We start from the raw sequence: 26,433 nt of genomic DNA on the forward strand, positions 1-26,433 counted from the left end.
GAAGAGTTTAAAGTTAAATGAAGGTGAGGTGTGGTTGAATTTTTTAAATAGCTTTTATAGCTTTACAATTTTAGTGATAAAAATTGCAAGGGACTACAGCTTAAATGAATTGAATCTGCTGCAGATACAAGACTGACACAATTGTGTGCGAAATGGTGATGGTTTTTGTTTTACATGTTCTGGAAATGGCTTCTTTTGTGATTGTGAAATATCCCCCCAGGAAATTCAATTGCTGCATCTGCTGAGATGACGCAACTAAACAGCTTTGCAGGGTGAAAGATGGTGCATGGGGAGGAGCTAATTTTGCACAGTAAACCTTAGACAGAAGGCTGTATGTAGTCTGTGGCGTTGTGCCAGATCCTTTGGGTTTATGGATGTCAGATGTGGCTTTGTAAGACATTAAATGTTGCTGTTGTAATGAAAGGGGGTGCTGTATTCTGGGAATGGTGAAGAACTTGCTAGTTGCAGTTATGTGAACACAGGTTACTCTGACTTGGTGAAAGGCACAGTGTAAACCCAAGGACCCACTCCAACATCTAGCCTTGTGCCAGATCCTTTGGATTTAAGGATGACAGATGTGGCTTTGTAATTCATTAAATGCTGCTGTAGTAATGAAAGGGGGTGCTGTATTCTGGGAATGGTGAAGAGCTTGTTGCAGTTGTGTTTTAACACATTCAGTTACTCTGCCTTGGGCTAAAGGGACAGTGTAAACCCAAGGACCCTCTCCAGTTTTTCAGAGATTGACTCACTCTTGTCATTTCCTCAGAATTGCACTTCTAGTGGTATGTTGTGTACTGATGTGCAGTCAAATCCTGTGAAAGTATACTAGTATACTTAGAACTGCATTTTTAGTTCTAAGACTGTTGGCAAACATTATGTAAGTAAGGGTTGCTTATTTGTCATTTGTATCCCACATTTTCCCACCTCTTTGCAGGCTCAATGTGGCTTACAATACATCATAAGGTGAAAATATAATTGTAAAATATACATTTAATGGTTCAGAAGGATCTTGGGTAGCATTATAATAAAAACACATCAAAAACATGTCTGGAAATCTAGGAAGCCAGATATGACATGCTGCTTCATGTGGTTAGTGACAGGATGGTGTGATAAGGTGGGTATGAACAACTTTTGATGAGAAACCTCTAGCCAACAACCTTTTTAGGTTCAGCAGTAGTGCCCTGTCTGGGAGCTAGAAGGTTGCAAGTTCAAGTAGGTCTCAAACTAAGTGGCTGTTCATATGCTGGCAGTGGGTGTGAACAGTCACACCACCCCAAAGGGAAGGCCTCTTACTGTCACATTAAGATAACTTTAGGCTGAAGTATGCATCCAGTTTGTTGCTGTTTGTGTAGGTGTGGCTGCATACTGTACATGCAGAACTGACACTTTGGAAGGCACAAAGGCATGTGCTTTGAAATGATGGCACCTATTCTGTAACAGGATAGATCATAAGGAATGCCAAGCCAAATGCAAAACGGAGATAAGGAGGGCAAAAAAGGACTTTGAGAAGAAATTAGCGTTGGAAGCAAAAATACATAGTAAAAATTTTTTTAGATACATTAAAAGCAGGAAACCGGCCAAAGAGTCGGTTGGGCCGCTGGACGAAAATGGTGTTAGAAGGGCGATCAAGGAGGACAAAGCCGTAGCGGAGAAATTAAATGAATTCTTTGCTTCGGTCTTCACCGAGGAGGATTTGGGGGGGACACCGGTGCCGGAAAGAATATTTGAAGCGGGGGAGTCGGAGAAACTAAACAAATTCTCTGTAACCTTGGAGGATGTAATGGGTCAGTTTAGCAAGCTGAAGAGTAGTAAATCACCGGGACCTGATGGTATTCATCCCAGAGTATTAATAGAACTAAAAAATGAACTTGCGGAGCTACTGTTAGAAATATGCAATCTGTCCCTAAAATCGAGTGTAGTACCGGAAGACTGGAGGGTAGCCAATGTTACTCCGATTTTTAAGAAGGGTTCCAGAGGAGATCCGGGAAATTATAGACCGGTGAGTCTGATGTCGGTGCCGGGCAAGATGGTGGAGGCTATTATTAAGATTAAAATTGCAGAGCATATACAAAAACATGGACTGATGAGACAGTCAGCACGGATTTAGTGAAGGGAAGTCTTGCCTCACCAATCTAATGCATTTTTTTGAGGGGGTAAGCAAACATGTGGACAATGGGGAGCCGGTTGATATTGTATATCTGGATTTTCAGAAGGCGTTTGACAAAGTGCCGCACGAAAGACTCCTGAAGAAATTGCAGAGTCATGGAATCGGAGGTAGGGTATTATTATGGATTAAGAACTGGTTGAAAGATAGGAAGCAGAGAGTAGGATTGCGTGGCCAGTATTCTCAGTGGAGGAGGGTAGTTAGTGGGGTCCCGCAGGGGTCTGTGCTGGGTCCGTTGCTTTTTAATGTATTTATAAATGACCTAGAGATGGGAATAACTAGTGAGGTAATTAAATTCGCCGATGACACAAAATTATTCAGGGTCGTCAAGTCGCAGGAGGAATGTGAACAATTACAGGAGGACCTTGCGAGACTGGGAGAATGGGCGTGCAAGTGGCAGATGAAGTTCAATGTTGACAAGTGCAAAGTGATGCATGTGGGTAAGAGGAACCCGAATTATAGCTATGTCTTGCAAGGTTCCGCGTTAGGAGTTACGGATCAAGAAAGGGATCTGGGTGTCGTCGTCGATGATACGCTGAAACCTTCTGCTCAGTGTGCTGCTGCGGCTAGGAAAGCGAATAGAATGTTGGGTGTTATTAGGAAGGGTATGGAGTCCAGGTGTGCGGATGTTATAATGCCGTTGTATCGCTCCATGGTGCGACCGCACCTGGAGTATTGTGTTCAGTACTGGTCTCCGTATCTCAAAAAAGATATAGTAGAATTGGAAAAGGTACAGCGAAGGGCGACGAAAATGATAGTGGGGATGGGACGACTTTCCTATGAAGAGAGGCTGAGAAGACTAGGGCTTTTCAGCTTGGAGAAGAGACGGCTGAGGGGAGATATGATAGGAGTGTATAAAATGAGTGGAATGGATCGGGTGGATGTGAAGCAACTGTTCACGCTATCCAAAAATACTAGGACTAGAGGGCATGAGTTGAAGCTACAGTGTGGTAAATTTAAAACGAATCGGAGAAAATTTTTCTTCACCCAACGTGTAATTAGACTCTGGAATTCGTTGCCGGAGAACGTGGTACGGGCGGTTAGCTTGACGGAGTTTAAAAAGGGGTTAGATAGATTCCTAAAGGACAAGTCCATAGACCGCTATTAAATGGACTTGGAAAAATTCCGCATTTTTAGGTATAACTTGTCTGGAATGTTTTTACGTTTGGGGAGCGTGCCAGGTGCCCTTGACCTGGATTGGCCACTGTCGGTGACAGGATGCTGGGCTAGATGGACCTTTGGTCTTTCCCAGTATGGCACTACTTATGTACTTATGGGTGTGCATATGGGCAGTTTGGGCAGCACATGCAAGTATGGAAACATGATGGTAGGTAAGGGCCAAGTGACCCATCCAGTCTTCCCTTCCTCATGCCTGTCCCACACTTCCTTAAATTGACACTTTGTCTCCACTACCTCCACTGGGAGAGATCATTCTGTGCATCCACCACCTCCACAGTGTTCTTAGATTCCTGTTAAGCGTATTTCCTCTCAATTTCTTCCTATGCTCTTATTCCTTCTCATTCTAGGGTTTTCCTTTTTTGAAAAAAAGCTCTTATCTCTTATATCCCCTCTTCCATTGTATACATGTTGAGGTTCATAAGCCTGGCCCCATATTTTATGATGGAGACAACTGACCAGTTTTGTAGCCACCCTCTGGACCAACTCGATCCTGATTATATCTTTCCATAGGTATGCACAATGCTAAATACTAGCATAAGTGGCAGGTAGACTATATCAGCCCTACAGCTGGTCTAAATGGCCATAGAGGAGGATTGTATTTGAAGCCAAAGCATAGGGTAGCTATGTGAGATCTCTTTAAGAGGAGGAAGAGCAGCTATGGAGGGCCAGTTGGATAGGCCATATGGCCTATCAAATCTGCCATTTTTCTGTTTCTATACCAGTATAACAGTAGCTTTTATAAAATGGGCATATTTTGGCTTAGGTGAGTATGAAGCTACATTTGGGGTACTTTGTGCCCACTCTAGGAGGTAATATCTTAAGGGCTGTCCTAAGCTGTTTAAGCTTGTAGCTAAACAAAAGGCAAAACTGCTCACAAGCTCTTCAGTGGGAGTGTGGGGAGATGGGTACTTTTGGATAAATTGCAACCACACTAAACTTTAGGTACCTGTTATGCAGGATTACCAAAAACCCTAAAGTGAATCCAGCTGTTAAACTACTGCTGGTGCAAGGATTACCACAGTACAAGTCCTATTGACTACCAAGGCATTCAGTGCAGATACTTACTAAGCTGAGATTTTTGTTCCCTACTGTTAATCTCTTGCCTTATCACTTCTGTTTAGATGATCTGCAGCTTGCATGCAGACAGGAAAGGGGTACATGTGGTTTTCAAGAGAAGCACAGTTGTAGTGACGGCCTTTAGAGGAAAAATGATACTTCTATTAGAGAAGGGGGTGTGATATATTTTGATTGGATTCTACATCTGAAGCTTGATAAAGCAAAAATTAGCCTGCAGCAGCTTCTTGTACAAGCCTCATGAACTGGTAAGGACTAGTAAATGCTCTGGCTGCAATACTACTTTTCATCGGTTACAGCCTAAAGGTAAGAGCTGGGTTGGTCTATACCTTCTGTAGTGAGGACTACACCATGCTAAACATATCGGTTTCTCAAACAGTCCTTAAGGAGCCCCATGGGTCTGGTTTTCAAGATGTATCTCATGCATACTCATTGTGAATATCGTGGGGCTTCCTAAGGACTGGTTTGAGAAGCCCTGAACTGGCTTAGCACTTCAAATCTGGCTTAATTGTTTTCACTTTGAATAAACTTCAGTTTAAGGTACTGATTTCATGGCTTGGAGTCGCAGCCTAAAAGAGGTTAATTTGACAACCTCCTTGCATATTTCATAACTTAATCTGCTGCATGGATATTACTAGATAGTGTGAAAGTAACATGCAGAACTCCTTTTCAAGCTGTATCTGTTTTAGCCTTGGACCAATAAACAAGCTTTTGAGTTCGTTCTGAATGTTTCCCATCCCCTTCCTAATAACTTTAAAACAGAGCTAAGGCTTTGGATATATTTCCAAAATTGCTGAATGTGGAAGGGAAGGAAGCACAGGCTAGTTAGAATGTCATACTTGTTGAATCTAAATGTAGAGATCTGTACCCTACAACATGACTGAGTATTTAGCTTTATAATTCTGCTGTGGCTTTCCATTGCTAACTTGATTTTTTTTTAGCAATTTTAATCCATAGAATCTGAGTACAATATCAGATGTAAAACTTTGATCTGTCTCCCAGCATAGTAAGTGCATATTTGTACTAACTTCCATTTTATTTTTTTCTGAAGTTCCAGGGTTTCTTTCAATTGCTGTAGTAACCTGGGTCCGGGGCCTCGGTGGTGCTCCTGATGTCCCTCACCCACCCCTGAAGATCCCAGGTGGGCGAGGGAATAATCAGAGGGATCACAATCTTTCAGCTAATTTATTTTATTCGGTAAGTGCAAAACAGTTGTCTTATATGAAAGGCTGATGTAACTTGGTGTGCACATTTGTCTATGAATTTCTAAAAACTGCAGCAGTTCTAGAAAACTACTGACCATTCTTGTAGCTTATAATGGATATTAGGGCTTTTGATGTCACTTTATATATTCTCAGAGGACAAGCAGGCTGCTTCTTCTCACTTGATGGGTGACGTCCACGGCAGCCCCTCCAATCGGAACACTTTACTAGCAAAGGCCTTTGCTAGTCCTCGCGCGCCGATGCGCATGCACGGCCGTCTTCCCGCCCGAACCGGCTCGTGTTCGTCTTTTGTCCGCGCTCGGGACGGTCGTGTTTGCGCCGTTCGCGCCCCTTAAGTTGACCCTCGCGCATCTTTGAGCTTTTTGCTTAAGAAAAAAAAAAGATATTGGAGAGACCTTTTCGGTCTTTTCCCCCTTCCCGTATTTCCAGTTTTTGCCCCGCTAAGTTTACTTTCGTTTTCGGGGTAGGCCCTTTTGAGGCCTCAGTTCGAGTGTTTCTCCCTCTTTTTGGTGCCTTTACCGCCATTACGAGTTTTGATTTCACCGGCGTGATTTTTCCGCCCATGTCATTGAAGTCTTCCAGCGGCTTCAAGTGCACCCAGTGCGCCCGGGTAATCTCACTCACTGATAGGCATGCGTTGTCTTCAGTGTCTGGGGGCTGGGCACCACCCGCAGGCCTGTAGTCTTTGCGCCCTTTTACAGAAAAGGACTCAGGTAGGGAGATTGGCCCAGTGGAACGTGTTCTCGGGCTCTTCGTCTGCATCAGCACTGGGGGTATCGAGTGCATCGACGTCGACAGCATCAAGATCTCCGACCTCGGCATCGACTGCATCAACCCTCTGCTGCGTTGGTGGTACCGGGACCTCCACTAGTGCTGATGTCGGACGGTGGTGCTTCGACTGGAGTGCAGGTGAGGGCTGTCCATTCCCCTGCTGGTGGCGGTGAGCCTTCGGGTGGGTCTTCCCTACCCTGAGGGCTCCTGCGGTACAGCCCCCCCCCCACCGAGACTGACCTTCGGCCTCGGCCCCGAGGAAGCGACGGCTGGATTCTAAGTCGTCCTCGTCGGTACCGGGAAGTTCTGGTGACATGCTTCGTTTGAAAAAGTCAAGCATCGACACCGGTCTCCGAGCTCTGGGTCGCTGAGGGAGTCGGCACCCAGTAGGCATCGGCACGGGGAGGACCGCTCACCCTCTGTTCAGGAGGTGTCGATGCGCTCCACCTTGGACAGCCCGGAACACTCAGACAGAAGCCGATGCAGGCATCGAGGTCATTCTCCACAGCTGCCCTGCACGAAAGTCTCCGGGCCATTCTTCCAGAGATCCTGGGAGAGCTGTTGCGCCCTTCCCCTCCGGTACCGGGGGTGCTTGCGCCACTGGTACCGTCGAGTGAGGCGTCGGCTGGCCCCTTGCCCGGGGTGAGGTCTCTGACATCGGTGCCGCTTGCGGTACTGACTGCGGCCGCCTCCCAGGAAGGCTCCCCGTCGGCGGAGGGAGCTTTGCCGGTGCTGGCGAGGGAGTCTACCTCTCGATGTTCACACCATGGCCGTGTTTCCACGGAGTCGAGCTGGGCACGGCTTCGGACACAGGTTCATGAACTTGTCTGATAGCGATGGTGAGGCCTCGTGGGAGGAGGAGGACATCAGATATTTCTCTGACGGAGTCTGATGGCCTTCCTTCTGATCCCACTCCCTCCCCTGAAAGGCAGCTTTCTCCTCCCGAGTCTGTCTTTTGCGGCCTTTGTCCAGGAGATGTCTACGGCCATCCCCTTCCCGGTGGTTGTGGAGGACGAGCCCAGAGCTGAAATGTTTGAGCTCCTGGACTATCCTTCACCTAAGGAAGCGTCCACAGTACCCATGCATCATGTCCTAAAAAAGACATTGCTGGCGAACTGGACCAAGCCTCTGAGTAATCCCCACATTCCCAAGAAGATTGAGTCCCAGTACCGGATCCATGGGGACCCAGAGCTGATGCGCACTCAGTTGCCTCACGACTCTGGAGTTGTGGATCTGGCCCTAAAGAAGGCTGAGTTCTAGGGAGCATGCTTCGGCGCCCCGGGCAAAGACTCTAGAACCTTAGACTCTTTTGGGAGGAAGGCCTACCATTCTTCTATGCTCATGGCCAAAATCCAGTCTTACCAGCTCTACACGAGCATACACATGCGGAACAATGTGCGGCAGTTGGCGGGCTTGGTGGACAAGCTCCCTCCTGAGCAAGCCAAGCCATTTCAGGAGGTGGTCAGGCAGCTGAAGGCGTGCAGAAAATTCATGGCCAGAGGGGTATATACCTTTGATGTTGCATCCAGGGCCGCTGCTCAAGGTGTGGTGATGCGCAGACTCTCATGGCTGCGTGCCTCCAACCTGGAGAATAGGATCCAGCAGCGGATTGCGGACTCTCCTGGCCGAGCGGACAATATTTTTGGAGAGAGTCGAACAGGTGGTAGAGCAGCTCCACCAGCGGGATACCGCTTTCGACAAGTTCTCCCGCCGGCAGCCTTCAGCTTCTACTTCCACAGGTAGACATTTTTATGGGGGAAGGAAGACTGTTCCCTACTCTTCTGGTAAGCGTAGGTACAATCCTCCTTCTCGACAGCCTGCGGCCCAGGCTAAGCCCCAGCGCGCTCGCTCTCGTCAGCAGCGTGCGCCTCAGCAAGGCCCCTCGGCTCCCCAGCAGAAGCAAGGGGGGAGCTTTTGACTGGCTCTAGCAGAGCATAGCCGACATCAACGTGTCGGTGCCGAGCGATCTGCTGGTCGGGGGGAGGTTGAAAGTTTTTCACCAAAGGTGGCCTCTCATAACCTCCGACCAGTGGGTTCTCCAAATAGTACAGCAAGGATACACCCTCAATTTGGTTTCCAAACCTCCAAATTGCCCACCGGGAGCTCAATCCTACAGCTTCCAGCACAAGCAGGTACTTGCAGAGGAACTCTCCGCCCTTCTCAGCGCCAATGCGGTCGAGCCCGTGCCATCCGGGCAAGAAGGGCTAGGATTCTATTCCAGGTACTTCCTTGTGGAAAAAACAGGGGGGATGCGTCCCATCCTAGACCTAAGGGCCCTGAACAAATATCTGGTCGAGGAAAAGTTCAGGATGCTTTCCCTGGGCACCCTTTTTCCCATGATTCAGGAAAATGACTGGCTATGCTCTCTGGACTTGAAGGACACCTACACGCACATCCCGATACTGCCAGCTGACAGTATCTGCGATTTCAGCTGGGCACACGTCACTTCCAGTACTGTGTGCTACCCTTTGGGCTCGCCTCTGCGCCCAGAGTGTTCACAAAGTACTTGGCTGTAGTAGCAGCGGCGCTTCGCAGGCTGGGAGTGCACGTGTTCCCCTATCTCGACAATTGGCTGGTAAAGAACACGTCCGAGGCAGGAGCTCTACAGTCCATGCAGATGACTATTTGCCTCCTGGAGCTACTGGGGTTTGTGATAAATTATCCAAAGTCCCATCTTCTCCCAGTGCAGAGACTCTAATTCATAGGAGCTCTGCTGGATTCTCGGACGGCTTGTGCCTATCTTCCAGAGGCAAGAGCCAACAACTTGTTGTCTCTCGTCTCGCGGGTGCGAGCGTCCCAGCAGATCACAGCTCGACAGATGTTGAGATTGTTGGGCCACATGGCCTCCACAGTTCATGTGACTCCCACGGCCCGCCTTCAAATGCAATCTGATCAATGGACCCTAGCTTCCCAGTGGTTTCAGGCTGCTGGGGATCTAGAAGATGTGATCCACCTGTCCACGAGTTTTCTCAAATCCCTGTATTGGTGGACGATTTGGTCCAATTTGACTCTGGGACGCCCTTTCCAAATTCCTCAGCCACAAAGTGCTGCCTACGGATGCGTCTCTCCTGGGGTGGGGGGCTCATGTCGATGGGCTTCACACCCAAGGAAGCTGGTCCCTCCAGGAACGCGATCTGCAGATCAATCTCCTGGAGTTACGAGCGGTCTGGAACGTTCTGAAGGCTTTCAGAGATCGGCTGTCCCACCAAATTATCCAAATTCAGACACAACCAGGTTGCCATGTATTACATCAACAAGCAGGGGGGCACCGGATCTCGCCCCCTGTGTCAGGAAGCCGTCAGCATGTGGCTCTGGGCTCGCCGTCATGGCATGGTGCTCCAAGCCACATCTGGCAGGCGTAAACAAGTCTGGCCGACAGGTTGAGCAGGATTATGCAACCTCACGAGTGCTCGCTCAACTCCCGAGTAGTGCGCCAGATCTTCCAGGTGTGGGGCACCCTCTTGGTAGATCTCTTTGCATCTCGAGCCAACCACAAGGTCCCTCAGTTCTGTTCCAGACTTCAGGCCCCCAGCAGACTGGCATCGGATGCCTTCCTCCTGGACCGGGGGAAGGTCTGCTGTATGCTTATCCTCCCATACCTCTGGTGGGCAAGACTTTGTTGAAACTCAAGCAAGACTGAGGCACCATGATTCTGATTGCTCCTTTTTGGCCGCGTTAGATCTGGTTCCCTCTTCTGGAGTTGTCCTCCGAAGAACCGTGGAGATTGGAGTGTTTTCCGATCCTCATCACACAGGACGAAGGGGTGCTTCTGCATCCCAACCTCCAGTCTCTGGCTCTCACGGCCTGGATGTTGAGAGCATAGACTTCGCCTCTTTGGGCCTGTCAGAGGGTGTCTCCCGCATCTTGCTTGCTTCCAGGAAAGATTCCACTAAGAGGAGTTACTTCTTTCTATGGAGGAGGTTTGCCGTCTGGTGTGACAGCAAGGCCCTAGATCCTCGCTCTTGTCCTACACAGACCCTGCTTGAATACCTTCTGCACTTGTCTGAGTCTGGTCTCAAGACTCATAAGGTTTCACCTTAGTGCAATCAGTGCATACCGTTACCATGTGGAAGGTAAGCCGATCTCAGGACAGCCTTTAGTTCGCTTCATGAGAGGTTTGCTTTTGTTAAAGCCCCCCGTCAAACCTCCTACAGTGTCATGGGATCTCAATGTCGTTCTCACCCAGCTGATGAAACCTCCTTTTGAGCCACTGAACTCCTGCCATCTGAAGTACTTGACCTGGAAGGTCATTTTCTTGGTGGCAGTTACTTCAGCTCGTAGAGAGCTTCAGGCCCTGGTAGCCCAGGCCCCTTACACCAAATTTCATCATAACAGAGTAGTCCTCTGCACTCACCCTAAGTTCTTGCCAAAGGTGGTGTCGGAGTTCCATCTGAACCAGTCAATTGTCTTGCCAACATTCTTTCCCCGTCATTCCTGCCCTGCTGAACGTCAGCTGCACACATTGGACTGCAAAAGAGCATTGGCCTTCTATCTGGAGCGGACACAGCCCAACAGACAGTCCGCTCAATTGTTTCTTTTGATCCCAACAGGAGGGGAGTGACTGTGGGGAAACGCACCATATCCAATTGGCTAGCAGATTGCATTTCCTTCACTTACACCCAGGCTGGGCTGGCTCTTGAGGGTCATGTCACGGCTCATAACGTTAGAGCCATGGCAGCGTCAGTGGCCCACTTTGAAGTCAGCCACTATTGAAGAGATCTGCAAAGCTGCGACGTGGTCATCTGTCCACACATTCACATCTCATTACTGCCTGCAGCAGGATACCCGACGCGACAGTCGGTTCGGGCAGTCAGTGCTTCAGAATCTGTTCGGGGGTTTAGAATCCAACTCCACCCCCCTAGGCCCATGTTTATTCTGTTCCAGGCTACACTCTTAGTTGGATAAGTTGTTAGGTCAATCTGTTATGTCCTCGCCGTTGCGATGCCCAATTGACCATGTTTGTTGTTTTGAGTGAGCTTGGGGGCTAGGGATACCCCATCAGTGAGAACAAGCAGCCTGCTTGTCCTCTGAGAAAGCGAATGCTACATACCTGTAGAAGGTATTCTCCGAGGACAGCAGGCTGATTGTTCTCACAAACCCGCCAGCCTCCCCTTTGGAGTTGTCTTCCCTTGTTTGTCTTGCTACATATGGGACTGACGAACACGAGCCGGTTCGGGCGGGAAGACGGCCGCGCATGTGCGGTGCGCATGGGCGCGCGAGGACTAGCCAAAGGCCTGTGCTAGTAAAGTGTTCCGATTGGAGGGGCTGCCGTGGACGTCACCCATCAGTGAGAACAATCGGCCTGCTGTCCTCGGAGAATACCTTCTATAGGTATGTAGCATTTGCTTTAAGTCAAGCCTTGACACATTTTCTTAAGATCTAGGAGCCAGCCCATATATCTAGAATCAGTTTGGAAAAATTTGACAATTGTGTGCATTTATCAATGCTCAGTGCCAAATTTTATTCAAAATAGGTTTTAACTGATAAACAGTGGCAGTTGATTGAGCAGCCTAGACAGAAGGGAAGAAGGGGAAGTTTTGGTGGTGGCAGAATGGAAGAAGGGGAAGTTTTGGTGGTGGCATCACTGACCTTCAAATCACCCACTCCTGTATCCTCTCTGGGGATAGAGACCTTTAGGCTGCATTTGCTGGGGTGAGAAGGCAGTGGAGATGCAGCAGTCAATTTTAGCCCTCCCCATTGCTCACCTAGCCACTCTGCCACAGCATAAAGCCTCTCTTCACCCATCCTGCAGCAGCAGCATCTGAATCTATCCTCCCCAAGCATAAACCTGTCCCTCTTCTGCCTTCCCCATCGTACTCTATTATGTGACTGTAGTAAGTCCCAGTTCTGTCCCTCCTCCATGGTGGGACATGGTTTTATCGCCTTTCTCATCCTCCTCCAGCAAGACTACCCTCTCCCCTGAGCAAACATGCTCATAAACCACCTCCACCCATTAATACAGCACAACTTGCACATACACATGCTGTCTGAACCCCTACCCCATAAACTCCTTTCAAACAGCATAGCTTACTTGATCCCCAGCAGTCACCACATTGTAGCTGGTTCTCAAAACCCACCCATCCTATACCTCTACATCTTGTATCTCGCTCTCCTTGCCTCCTACCTCTCTGTGGTACTTACGGTGCACCTGCCCCACAGGAGTTCTCTTAACAGCCTTGGGGGTGTCACACTTGGATGGCCAGGTCCCTCCCGACTTAGTGCAACTTGGGTTAACCCTCATGTGGCACTCCCAGTCTTGCCTTCCATCTCCTTCCTAGCACTTAAGTAGAAACAGACAATGAGGCTGCATTGGCTTTGCCTGCTGAATGGGGACCACAGGGTTCTATGGTTTCCCATGTAGTTCATATTCATCAGTAAGCCCTATGGCAGTGGAGGAACATGCAGCCACTCCCTTCTGCCAAAAAGCACTGAGGAAATGGAGGGTACTCTGGGATGCGAGTACAGGGAAGTGGGTAGAGCTGGGTATGTGATCACTGGGAGAATAAGGGCAACAGCCATGCTGCATGCTCTACACAGCCTTGACACTGCTGCTCGTGCTCTGCCAGACATCAAGAAACTTAGGCTTGTTAATCCCTTTCTACACTGTGTAAAGTGATCACCAATCTTTCTGTGACTGGGATGCCAATTGCACAGCTGCAGGAAGCATGACCCCCCATAGTCTGTACAGGACAATCTGAGCACCCACCATTTGGGGAAGCTGATGTAAAATGTTTGGGATGCCTTACTGCAGTGGTTCCCCTGGTCCTGGAAGCACCCCAGCCAGTCAGGGTTTCAGGATATCCACAATGTGTGAATGAGACTTGCATGCACTGCCTCAACGGCATGCAAATCTCTCATGAAACTCACAGTGGATATCCTGAAAACCTAACTGGCTGGGGTGCTTCCAGGATCAAGTTGAGGGGGCATATGACAAAGCTTGAGTAACCAAAGGAAGTACTATTTCACAAAGGGTGGTGGAGGTGGTAGAATCTAGGACTGTACCAGAAATTAAAAAGGCATGGGATAAGCATGTGGGATTGCTTAGGAACAGGAAGAATTAGGGGTTACAGAGGATGGGTAGATTGGATGGGTCATACGGCCTTTATTTCCATCTGTTTCTAAGTTTGGGGACCACTGCCTTTCTGTGGTGACTGTTCAATTCCAGGTCACAGAATTGTATGCAGGGCTGCATGCTATCTTGCTATGCTTAGTCCTAATTCAGATCATCTCATGGAGAAGGGGGAGGATAGTCCTTTTAAAGCATTCTGTAAATACACAATTGCAAGATAAACAGCTTGGACAACTCTGCAGGCAAGTCTCCTTTCCAGTTGTACAAGATCTGACTGGAAAGGTATAACTTTGATACAAAATTATGCTCTGCAAACAAGCGTTTTTCCTCTTCTAGAAATTACCTTCATTTCATATTGAGGCCCTTAAACGTTTTTACGCTGTAAACTTGTAGCAAACACTTGGGTATAGTGGAGTCTTGAAACTGTATTGATGGCTTTGACTTTGTGTAGTTGGGCAGTTAATGGTGCAATAACAGCTTACTGCAGGATCAGTTTGCAGTCTTGATATAGCTACTTGAAAACTAACCACAAAGGCTTGTAATACTGACTTTAACAGGATAATCGGCTGAATGTAACAGAGGAGTTAACTTCAAATAACAGGACAAGAATTCTGAATATCCAGTCCAGGCTTACAGACAATAAACATGTGAGTTGGAGAGCCGTGCTGAACAGCAACAATCTCTACATTGAAATTCCAAGTGGAGCTCTCCCTGAAGGGAGCAAAGATAGGTATGTAGACTATAAAGTTAAGTGAAAATACTTGGCAATAATTCTGGCTTGTAGATTGAACTGAGGTTAGTAACACAGGTCCTTCTGTTTGAGAAGCTATACAGTTAGCAGCGGATGGATACTGAACACTCAATCATAGTAACATAGTAGGTGACAGCAGAAAGACCTGTACAGTCCATCCAGTCTGCCCAACAAACTCATATACACTACTTTATAGGTATACCTGACCTTGATTTGTATCTACCATTTTCAGGGCACAGACTGTAGAAGTCTGCCCAGTACTAGCCCTGCCACCCAATGCTAAGCTTCTGAGGATCCATTCCTTCTGAACAGGATTCCTTTGTTTATCCCATGACATTTTGAGTCTACCCCCTTCAACCTCATTTTATGTCCTCTAGTTCTACCACCTTCATGCACGTCTTGAACAGGTTTGTTTACAGATTTTAATACCTTTCAAATATTTGAACATCTCATATCACCCCTGTTTCTACTTTTCCTCCAGTGTATACATGTTCAGGTCAGCAAGTCTCGTATGTTTTGTAATGCAAATCCCATACCATTTTTGTAGCTTTATTTGCACCGCTTCAGTTTTTTTAACATCCTTAGCAAGATACGCCTCAAACTGAACACAGTACTCCAGTGGGGTCTCACCAACGATACCTCTCCCTGTCTACGTATCACTCACATCCTAACACATGTCTCCTGTGGATTTCTACTCAAGTGCATCACTTTGCATTTCTTTGCATTGAATTTTAATTGCCAAACCTTAGACCATTTTTCTAGCTTCTGCAGATCTTTTTTTTCATGTTTTCCTCTCCCTCCGGGGTGTCCACTCTGTTACAAATCTTGGTGTCTGCAAAAAAGCAAATTTTACCTTCTAACCCTTCGGCAATGTCACTCACAAATATATTAGAATCTGCCCCAGCACCAATCCCTGAAGCATTCCACTGCTCCTTTCCTTCATCCGAGTGAATTCAATTTACCACCACCCTCTGGCATCTGTCTGTCAACCAGTTCCTAATCCAGCTCACCACGTTGGGTCCTGTCTGTTCCTATCTTCAGCCTGCCAAGTTTATTCAAGGGCCTCCTATGGGGAACTGTCAGAAGCTTTGCTGAAGTCTTAAGTACATTACATCTATAGCACATTCCTGATTCAGTTCTCTGGTCACCCAGTCAAAGAATTCAATGAGGTTTGTTTGGCACTATTTACCTTTGGTAAAACCATGTTGTCTCGGATCTTGCAACTTAATTGGCTTCCAGAAAATTCACTATCTACATCAATTCCATTACTTTTCCAGTAACTGAAGTGAGGCTTACCAGCCTGTAGTTTCCAGCTTCTTCCCTATCACCACTTTTGTGAAGGACCACATCTGTTCTCCAATCCCACAGAACCTCTCCCGTCTCCAAGGATTTATGAAACACATTTTTAAGAGGCCCTGCCAGAACCTCCCTGAGCTCCCTCAATATCCTGGGGTGGATCCCATCTGGTACCATGACATTGTCCACCTTTAGATTTTCAAGTTCATACACTTGCTTTCTTGAACAGTGCTATATCTTCATTCTCATATGTACTTTTGCCAATCATGGTCCTTCAGTGAAAACAGAACAAAAGTATTTAGCATATTTGCTTTTCCTTCATTATCCACATAGTGGTTCGCATGTCATCCCTCTACATTTCTAGCCATTTGTTCTTGTGCTTCTGCCAGACGTATCTCTTGGCTTTCAGTTTCATCTGGTATTACTTTCCGTGTTTTTTCTGTATTTCCTGAACGCCAACTCTAACCTTTATTTTCTCAGCCACTTGGAGAACTGTTTCGTTTCTCTTTTTTTAATTCTCCTTACATAAAGGTTTGTGTTCATATTTATAGCTCCTTTGAGCCTGGACCACTGTCCTTCCACTTATGTTCCCCAGCCCATCAGCTCCTTCCTCAGGTGTTAGGCAGTGAGAGTCTGATAGGTACTGAGGGGGAGAGGGATCTTGGTGATAGTATCCGAGGATCTGAAGGCGACGAAAGTGTGACAAGGCGGCCGTAGCGAGAAGGTTGCTAGGCTGTATAGAGGTGTGATCAGCAGAAAGAATGTTGATGCCCCTGTACAAGTCATTGGTGAGGCCCCATCTGGTATTGTGTTCAGTTTTGGAGGCCGTTCCTTGCGAAGGATGTTTAAAAAAAAAAAAAAAAAAAAATGGAAGCGGTGCAAAGAAAAGCTACTAGAATGGTATGGGAATTGCGTTCCAAGACGTTTGAAGAGACTTGCTGACCTGAACATGTATACCCTGGAGGAACAGGGGTGATATGATACAGACGTTCAAATATTTGAAAGGTATTAATCCGCAAACAAATCTTTTCCGGCGGTAGAACGAGAGGACATGAAATGAGATTGAAGGGGGGCAGACCCAGGAAAGATGTCAGGAAGTGTTTTTTCAGAGGGTGGTGGAGATGAAAACGGTAGCGGAATTCAAGCATGTGTGGGATAAACATAAAGGAATCCTGTGCAGAAGGAATGGATCCTCAGAAGCTTAGCCGAAATTGGGTGGCGGAGCAGGTGGGGGGAAGAGGTTGGTGGTCGGGAGAGAGAATTAATGTTACTCCAGTCACACAGGCAAGCGTGCAGACAACCTTTTCATAGTACACCTGTTCATATCCATTTCAACCTATCACGATGACTTATTCTCTAATTGTGGTGCGAATAGACAGTTCACGGTAGGCTCAGGCAGACTATGTTGTCTCCATGATTGCAACAACATCTGTGCCTCTAACATCAGGGCTTGCAGGTCATGAACTTTGTTGCTTACACTTCGAGCATTTGTGGTCATCGCTTTATCTACACTAGTAAAAAAAAAAAAGCCCTGTTTCTGATGCAAATGAAACGGGGCTAGCAAGGTTTTCAGAGTGTGTCCCTCCCCCCTCGGAGTCCAGTCCTTCAGTGTTTCCTGCTGTTTGTGTTAGAGATAGTGAGGACTTCTGCCCTCTCTCCCCCTCCCCCCTCTGAGTCCTTCAGTGTTACAGAGAGCGATTTGATTTCGTGCTGTTTTCCTTCACTGTTAGAGCGAGGGCGGGGCAGACACTCATGGGGAAACCAGATCTCTGCTGCTTCACACTTCCAGCTGGAGGCTTCATTTAGAACATTGGTGGTGCCTTTTATATATAGAAATTTCAGTGGCATTTTTGTGTTCTGTTTAGTCTTTAGTCTTGCTTTCTGCTGTGTTAAGTGATTTACAAAAATTAATTGCTTTTAGTGTCACATCTTGTCTTTAGCTTTAGCTGATCACGAAGTGACCTGACTCCATATGCTACCCCTGCCATCTAGTTTAAATGCCTACAAGCATATTGTCTAACTTTCTCCAAGGACTTCTTTTTTTTTTTTTTTTTTTTTTTCCTGCCACAGATGCAGCCTGTCATTACAATAGTCTTTTGTTTTTCCATATATTGCCCCATCCTCCTGTACCTAAAACCTTCTTTGACATCAGGCTTTTGAGCCAGCTATTGAAATGTTCAGTACTTTGCAATCTTTTCTCTCCCTTTCCAAAGGTAGGTAGTACTTCAGAGAGCTATTTCTCAAAAGGTTTTAACCCCTCTCCCAGCTCCCAAAAAGCTCTGCACAGCAAGTGGGGTATTACTGGACAAGTCATTTGTTCCCAGGTGAATATCAGCATTTGACTCTTTAGTTTATTATACAGATTTGCTTGGTACTCCTGGTAGCTGAGGAGCCTGGAAGGCTTGAACTGTGACTCAAAGTTAATGCCTCTGATAATGGAATCCCCTTTGAACATTAGTGTTTTGGGGGGTGACTTTTCTCTTTGGGCACCTTCATATCTTTTTGATCCACCTTCATTGCTTCTGCCTCAGTTCTATTTTTGGGGACATCAGTGCTGTAATGTAGCAAAAGAATTCTGTAGGGGCAACACTTGTGAGGGTGGATGCTTCTGTGCCACAACAGTCTGCCTGAGCCTACCGTGAACTGTCTATTAGGTGGTTTTATTCTTTGAGGCAGTGGAAGTTCTAGTTAGCAAGGGTGTAGGACAAGAAGCGCAGTTGGAAAAACCTATCCTCTATCAGAGCTAGGCAGGAAGACTTTTTTTTTTTTGGGGGGGGGGGGGGGCGGTGGACAGGGTTAGAAATCAAGAAGTGCACCACAATAGATTCACAGGACAACTTAGCAATAAATTCAGGAGAATAGATATCGGCTAAACATGTAGACAAAGTTGATTAGAATAAAATCAGAAATCAATTAGCAGTATTTTGGTTCAAGTCAGCACATGGAATGCTACAAACAGTGGATCAAAATCACTCTGCAGTTTTGAACATTGGCTAAACAAGAGGGTTAATCCCATAGTCACAGCTCAACTAGTGACATGGACAAACTGGGATAGTGCATATTAAAATGGTTGGTTGGCCAATATTTTCAGTATGGACATACTTTGTAATATGCAAAGATGCTTTCAGAAAATCTGACCAAGCCCTGTACCTATTGTATCACTTCAAGGGCTCGGTTCTGTACCTTGAACATAAGTTCTTGGTCCCTATACAGAGCTGGCAGACCTCTTTTCTTTTCCCTATAATATACTTCGTATCTGACCTGATTTGGGATTAAATTGTGTAAAGCTTTGAAAGAGGTGGCTGGACTTGGCTCTTAACAACATGATTTCTTAAGTTTTGCAGTTCTGCTAGAATTTGCTGAGGAACAGCTGCAAGTTGATCATGTGTTTATCTGCTTCCACAAGAACAGAGATGACAGAGGTAGGCAACATGTGCATCACCATATTTAGACAAAACCAGGTGGAAGGTGGTGAGCCCTTCAGTCTCATACTTACATTTCTATTTTTGTCTCCTTAACCAAACATTGTTGGTCCTATACTTCTGTGCAATGGGATTTAAAAGCAAGCTTGTTACTGAAGGAGGCTAAGACCCACAGGGGTTCTTTTACAACCTTGGGGGTGTTGCACTTGGATGGCTTAGTCCCGCCTGACTTATTAGTGCAATTTAATGTTAATTGAGTCTACCATTCTGCAATAGCATCAGCCCCTTCAAGGGAAGGGCAGGAAGTTGTATTGCTTTGGTGTTTTAAAAAACAAAACTACCAAATGAGCAAAGTAGCTCAGTTTCTAGCTTGCTGCATCTATTGCAGTCAATATTTAACTCCTGCATTTTCAGGGGCTTTTTTTATTTTTTGAGGGGGAAAAAATCAGGGTGGAGAATTTGCTGTTGTGTGGCATGCCAGTGCAGGGGCCTCATGGCATCTGTTTGTAAATTTTGTACTGCCAAAGAGGTCCTAATGCTTTTCTCAGTTGGGTGTTTTCTCTGGTGCAAACAGCTGTTCCACTTTTGGCAGGAAGTGCCACCATTATACAGTCACAGCCTACCACTCCAGAAAAGTTCCCAGAAGTTTCTTTGGGCTGTCACGGGGGGAGAACTTCAAGGGGGTTTCTTCCTGAATTTGTTTCAAATATATAGAGCAGTTTCTCAGTGACCCTCGACCGGTCAAGACGCGTGGGTTATGTATTCTACCAGCAGAGGGAGACTGAGAAAACACTGAGCTTTTTGATACTGTGTATATATAACCTGTGCAGCACCTCAACTAGCCAGTATTTTCTCAGCAGAGGTAGAAGCACAGCCTGTGCAGTCCTCCAAATAGTCTGGTGAGGTAGCTTAAAGGGAAAATTTTAATTGAGCTTCTTTGGTATTGCAGAACCCTGTGCGTGGTTAAATTAAAAAAAAAAATGCTTTGGGGGTCTGGTGGGGTCCAGCATTCCCCTTGGGGTGTCACACCTGCTGGTCTGGTCCCTCCCTGGTGCTTCTCTCTCAGTACTGGAGTCTTGAGTGCCTTGCAATCAGCAGCTGCCAGGTCCCTGTCTCTCTTTAAAATAAAATTAATTGGAGCGGGGAGTTCAGTTTCACTTTGTCTAGGCAGGAGAGAGCAGTGCTAGTATTCTCTCTGGAAGGGAGGTCTGCATTTTTTTTTCTCCCTTGGGCAGGTTGAGTATGTCCGGGAAGCTGCTCTGTTGCCATGCGTGCTTGCGACGGAGTAGATGCCAGGCGGTCAATGTCAGCTATGCAGGGAGCTGAAACAGCAGATTGCGGCTCCGCCGGTGGTGTTTGTGGAAGTTCCGGCGGTGTCTCTGGGTCCGGTAGCATTGGGCTTCCAGGTAGCGCTGTCGGCGGTGGCAGTTTCGACAGGGCGCCTGAATCGGCAGTTCCTCAGCGACCCTCCAGACCGGTCAAGACGCGTGGGTTATGCACTCCTACCAGCAGAGGGAGACTGAGAAAACACTGAGCTTTTGATACTGTATATATAACCTGTGCAGTACACCCACTAGCCAGTATTTTCTCATTCTCCGAGGACAAGCAGGCTGCTTGTTCTCACTGATGGGTGACGTCCACGGCAGCCCCTCCAATCGGAAACTTCACTAGCAAAGTCCTTTGCTAGCCCTCGCGCGCCCGCGCGCACCGCGCATGCGCGGCCGTCTTCCCGCCCGAAACCGGCTCGAGCCGGCCAGTCTTCTTTTGTCCGCACTCGGTACGGTCGTGTTTTCGCCGTGTCGAGCCCCGGAAAGTCGACCTCGCGCGTCCAATTTGTTTTGAACGTGTTTTTTTTCCTTCGGGAAAGCTTTGTCCTAGTCGGGAAGTGCTCCGGAAACCCCCCGCCGGGTTTCGTGTAAATCCTCCCCGTACTTCCAGCTTTTTTGCCCCGGTAAGTTTTCTTTCGTCGTCGGGGTAGGCCTCTTTTCGGCCTCGGTCGAGATTTTTCTCCCTCTAAATTTGGTGCTTCAAATTTCGCCATTTCGGCTTTTGATTTCGCCGGCGTGATTTTTCCGCCCATGACATCGAAGCCTTCCAGCGGCTTCAAGAAGTGCACCCAGTGCGCCCGGGTTATCTCGCTCACTGATCGACACTCGTCGTGTCTTCAGTGTCTGGGGGCCGAGCACCGCCCTCAGAACTGCAGTCTGTGTTCCCTGCTTCAAAGGCGGACTCAGGTAGCGAGACTAGCCCAGTGGAACGTGTTGTTCTCGGGCTCTTCGTCGGCATCGGCACCGGGATCTTCGAGTGCATCGACGTCGTCAGCGTCCAGACCATCTTCCTCGGCCGCCCCTGCATCGAGTGCATCGAGGCATCGGGCCTCTGCATCGGCGCCGAGACATCGGATAGCTGCATCGACGTCGGTGGTACCAGGACCTCGTCTGCTGATGTCGTCGGACGGTGGTGCATCGGGTGGAGTGCAGGTGAGGGCTGTCCATTCCCCTGCTGGTGGCGGTGAGCCCTCGGGTGGGTCTCCGCCTACCCTGAGGGCTCCTGCGGTACAGCCCCCCCGAGATCGACCTTCTTCAGTCTCGGCCCCGAGGAAGCGACGGATGGATTCGACGTCCTCCTCGTCGGTGCCGGGGAGCTCCGGTGACATGCTTCGGAAGAAATCGAAGAAGCATCGACACCGGTCTCCTCCCCGTGTCGGCACCGAGAGCTCTGGGTCGCCGAGGGATTCGGCACCCAGCAGGCATCGGCACCGAGAGGACCGCTCACCCTCTGTTCAGGAGGTGTCGATGCGCTCCGCTCTGGACAGCCCGGAACAGCCTCCACGCCCGGAACAGGTACTGACGTCGACGCCTGCATCGACCTCTCAGCCTTTCTCTGCAGCCGCTCTAAACGAGAGCCTCCGGGCCGTTCTCCCAGAGATTCTGGGAGAGCTGTTGCGCCTTACCCCTCCGGTACCGGCGGTGCTTGCGCCACTGGTACCGTCGAGCGTGGCGCCGGCTGGCCCATCGCCCAGGTTGAGGTCCCCGACGTCGGTACCGCGTGCGGTACCGACCGCGGCCACCTCCCAGGAAGGCTCCCCGACTACGTCGGCGGAGGGAGCTTCGCCGATGCGGGCGAGGGAGTCTACCTCTCGACGCCCCCATCGTGGACGGGGTTCCACGGAGTCGAGCAGGGCGAGGTTGCAGACACAGGTCCGTGAACTTGTGTCTGACACCGAGGGTGAGGCCTCGTGGGAGGAAGAGGAAGATCCCAGATATTTCTCTGACGAGGAGTCTGAGGGTCTTCCGTCTGATCCCACTCCCTCTCCTGAGAGACAGCTTTCTCCTCCCGAGAGTCTGTCTTTTGCCTCCTTTGTCCGGGAGATGTCTACGGCCATCCCCTTCCCGGTGGTTGTGGAGGACGAGCCCAGGGCTGAAATGTTTGAGCTCCTGGACTATCCTTCTCCACCTAAGGAAGCGTCCACTGTTCCCTTGCACCATGTCCTGAAGAAGACATTGCTTGCGAACTGGACCAAGCCATTAACTAATCCCCACATTCCCAAGAAGATCGAGTCCCAGTACCGGATCCATGGGGACCCAGAGCTGATGCGCACCCAGTTGCCTCATGACTCTGGAGTTGTGGATTTGGCCCTAAAGAAGGCTAAGAGTTCTAGGGAACATGCTTCGGCGCCCCCGGGCAAGGACGCTAGAACCTTAGACTCCTTTGGGAGGAAGGCCTACCATTCCTCTATGCTCGTGTCCAAGATCCAGTCTTACCAGCTCTACACGAGCATACACATGCGGAATAATGTGCGGCAGTTGGCGGGCTTGGTTGATGCTCTTCCCCCTGAGCAAGCCAAGCCTTTTCAGGAGGTGGTCAGGCAGCTGAAGGCGTGCAGAAAATTCCTGGCCAGAGGAGTTTATGACACTTTTGATGTTGCGTCCAGGGCCGCTGCTCAAGGTGTGGTGATGCGCAGGCTCTCATGGCTGCGTGCCGCCGACCTGGAGAATAGAATCCAGCAGCGGATTACGGACTTGCCTTGCCGTGCGGATAACATTTTTGGCGAAAAAGTCGAGCAGGTGGTAGAGTCTCTCCACCAGCGGGACACCGCATTCGACAAGTTCGCCCGCCGGCAGCCTTCAGCTTCTACCTCTACAGGTAGACGATTTTTCGGGGGAAGGAAGACTGTTCCCTATACTTCTGGCAAGCGTAGGTACAATCCTCCTTCCCGACAGCCTGCGGCCCAGGCTAAGCCCCAGCGCGCTCGCTCTCGTCAGCAGCGTGCGAATCAGCAAGGCCCCGCGGCTCCCCAGCAAAAGCAAGGGGCGAGCTTTTGACTGGCTCCAGCAGAGCATAGCCGACATCCAAGTGTCAGTGCCGGGCGACCTGCCTGTCGGAGGGAGGTTGAAAGCTTTTCACCAAAGGTGGCCTCTCATAACCTCCGATCAGTGGGTTCTCCAAATAGTACGGCAAGGATACACCCTCAATTTGGCCTCTCAACCTCCAAATTGTCCACCGGGAGCTCAGTCCTACAGCTTCCAGCACAAGCAGGTACTTGCAGAGGAACTCTCCGCCCTTCTCAGCGCCAATGCGGTCGAGCCCGTGCCATCCGGGCAAGAAGGGCTGGGGTTCTATTCCAGGTACTTCCTTGTGGAAAAGAAAACAGGGGGGATGCGTCCCATCCTAGACCTAAGGGCCCTGAACAAATATCTCGTAAAAGAAAAGTTCAGGATGCTTTCCCTGGGCACCCTTCTCCCCATGATTCAGCAAAACGATTGGCTATGCTCTCTGGACTTGAAGGATGCCTACACACACATCCCGATACTGCCAGCTCACAGACAGTATCTGCGATTTCAGCTGGGCGCACGCCACTTCCAGTACTGTGTGCTACCCTTTGGGCTCGCCTCTGCGCCCAGGGTGTTCACAAAGTGCCTAGCTGTGGTAGCAGCGGCGCTTCGCAGGCTGGGAGTGCACGTGTTCCCATATCTCGACGATTGGCTGGTGAAGAACACATCCGAGGCAGGAGCCCTGCAGTCCATGCAGATGACTATTCGCCTCCTGGAGCTACTGGGGTTTGTGATAAATTACCCAAAGTCCCATCTTCTCCCAGTGCAGAAACTCGAATTCATCGGAGCCCTGCTGGATTCTCGGACGGCTCGCGCCTATCTCCCAGAGGCGAGGGCCAACAACTTGTTGTCCCTCGTCTCGCGGGTGCGAGCGTCCCAGCAGATCACAGCTCGGCAGATGTTGAGATTGCTGGGCCACATGGCTTCCACAGTTCATGTGACTCCCATGGCCCGCCTTCACATGAGATCTGCTCAATGGACCCTAGCCTCCCAGTGGTATCAGGCCGCCGGGGGTCTAGAGGACGTGATCCACCTGTCCACGAGTTTTCTCGAATCCCTGTATTGGTGGACGATTTGCTCCAATTTGACTCTGGGACGTCCCTTCCAAATTCCTCAGCCTCAAAAAGTGCTGACCACGGATGCGTCTCTCCTGGGATGGGGAGCTCATGTCGATGGGCTTCACACCCAAGGAAGGTGGTCCCTCCAAGAAAGCGATCTACAGATCAATCTTCTGGAGTTGCGAGCGATCTGGAACGCTCTGAAAGCTTTCAGAGATCGGCTGTCCCATCAAATTATCCAAATTCAGACAGACAATCAGGTTGCCATGTACTATGTCAACAAGCAGGGGGGCACCGGATCTCGCCCCCTGTGTCAGGAAGCCGTCAGCATGTGGCTCTGGGCTCGCCGTCAAGGCATGGTGCTCCAAGCCACATATCTGGCAGGCGTAAACAACAGTCTGGCCGACAGGTTGAGCAGGATTATGCAACCTCACGAGTGGTCGCTCAATTCCCGTGTGGTGCGACAGATCTTCCAGGCGTGGGGCACCCCCCTGGTGGATCTCTTCGCATCTCAAGTGAACCACAAGGTCCCTCAGTTCTGTTCCAGGCTTCAGGCCCACGGCAGACTGGCGTCGGATGCCTTCCTCCTGGATTGGGGGGAAGGTCTGCTGTATGCTTATCCTCCCATTCCTCTGGTGGGGAAGACTTTGTTGAAACTCAAGCAAGACCGAGGCACCATGATTCTGATTGCTCCCTTTTGGCCGCGTCAGATCTGGTTCCCTCTTCTTCTGGAGTTATCCTCCGAAGAACCGTGGAGATTGGAGTGTTTTCCGACCCTCATCTCGCAGGACGAAGGGGCTCTTCTGCATCCCAACCTCCAGTCCCTGGCTCTCACGGCCTGGATGTTGAGGGCGTAGACTTTGCCTCTTGGGGTCTGCCAGAGGGTGTCTCCCGCATCTTGCTTGCTTCCAGGAAAGACTCCACTAAGAGAAGTTACTTCTTTCATTGGAGGAGGTTTGCCGTCTGGTGTGACAGCAAGGCCCTAGATCCTCGCTCTTGTCCTACACAGACCCTGCTTGAATACCTTCTCCACTTGTCTGAGTCTGGTCTGAAGACCAACTCCGTAAGGGTTCACCTTAGTGCAATCAGTGCATACCATTACCAAGTGGAAGGTAAGCCGATCTCAGGACAGCCTTTAGTTGTTCGCTTCATGAGAGGTTTGCTTTTGTCAAAGCCCCCTGTCAAGCCTCCTACAGTGTCATGGGATCTCAATGTCGTTCTCACCCAGCTGATGAAACCTCCTTTCGAGCCACTGAATTCCTGCCATCCGAAGTACTTGACCTGGAAGGTCATTTTCTTGGTGGCAGTTACCTCGGCTCGTAGAGTCAGTGAGCTTCAGGCCCTGGTAGCCCAGGCCCCTTACACCAAATTTCATCACAACAGAGTAGTCCTCCGCACTCACCCTAAGTTTCTGCCAAAGGTTGTGTCGGAGTTCCATCTGAACCAGTCAATTGTCTTGCCAACATTCTTTCCCCGTCCTCATTCCTGCCCTGCTGAACGTCAGCTGCACACATTGGACTGCAAGAGAGCATTGGCCTTCTATCTGGAGCGGACACAGCCCCACAGACAGTCCGCCCAATTGTTTGTTTCTTTTGATCCCAACAAGAGGGGAGTGGCTGTAGGGAAACGCACCATATCCAATTGGCTAGCAGATTGCATTTCCTTCACTTACGCCCAGGCTGGGCTGGCTCTTGAGGGTCATGTCACGGCTCATAATGTTAGAGCCATGGCAGCGTCGGTAGCCCACTTGAAGTCAGCCACCATGGAGGAAATTTGCAAAGCTGCGACGTGGTCATCTGTCCACACATTCACATCTCATTACTGCCTGCAGCAGGATACCCGACGTGACAGTCGGTTTGGGCAGTCAGTTCTTCAGAACCTGTTTGGGCTTTAGGATCCAACTCCACCCCCCGAGGGCCCTGTTTGTTCTGTTCCAGGCTACACTCTCAGTTAGTTGGTAAATTTTTTAGGTCAATCTCAGTTATGTCCTCGCCGTTGCGAGGCCCAATTGACCAATGTTGTTGTTTTGAGTGAGCCTGGGGGCTAGGGATACCCCATCAGTGAGAACAAGCAGCCTGCTTGTCCTCGGAGA

At 49.1% G+C, this 26,433-nt stretch overlaps 1 protein-coding gene across 1 annotated transcript in view; it reads left to right on the forward strand.

The window, feature by feature from the left end:
- OAZ1 (ornithine decarboxylase antizyme 1) overlaps positions 1–26,433 on the forward strand; it is a 35,155-nt gene that overhangs the window by 1,422 nt on the left and 7,300 nt on the right. Inside the window, 4 exon segments of the mRNA XM_030217318.1 lie at positions 5,469–5,526; positions 5,528–5,614; positions 14,038–14,210; positions 18,864–18,949. Of these exon segments, the coding sequence (XP_030073178.1) occupies positions 5,469–5,526; positions 5,528–5,614; positions 14,038–14,210; positions 18,864–18,949 (404 nt within the window).

This window comes from Microcaecilia unicolor, chromosome 11 (assembly GCF_901765095.1).
Source record: "Microcaecilia unicolor chromosome 11, aMicUni1.1, whole genome shotgun sequence".
NCBI lineage: Eukaryota > Metazoa > Chordata > Amphibia > Gymnophiona > Siphonopidae > Microcaecilia > Microcaecilia unicolor.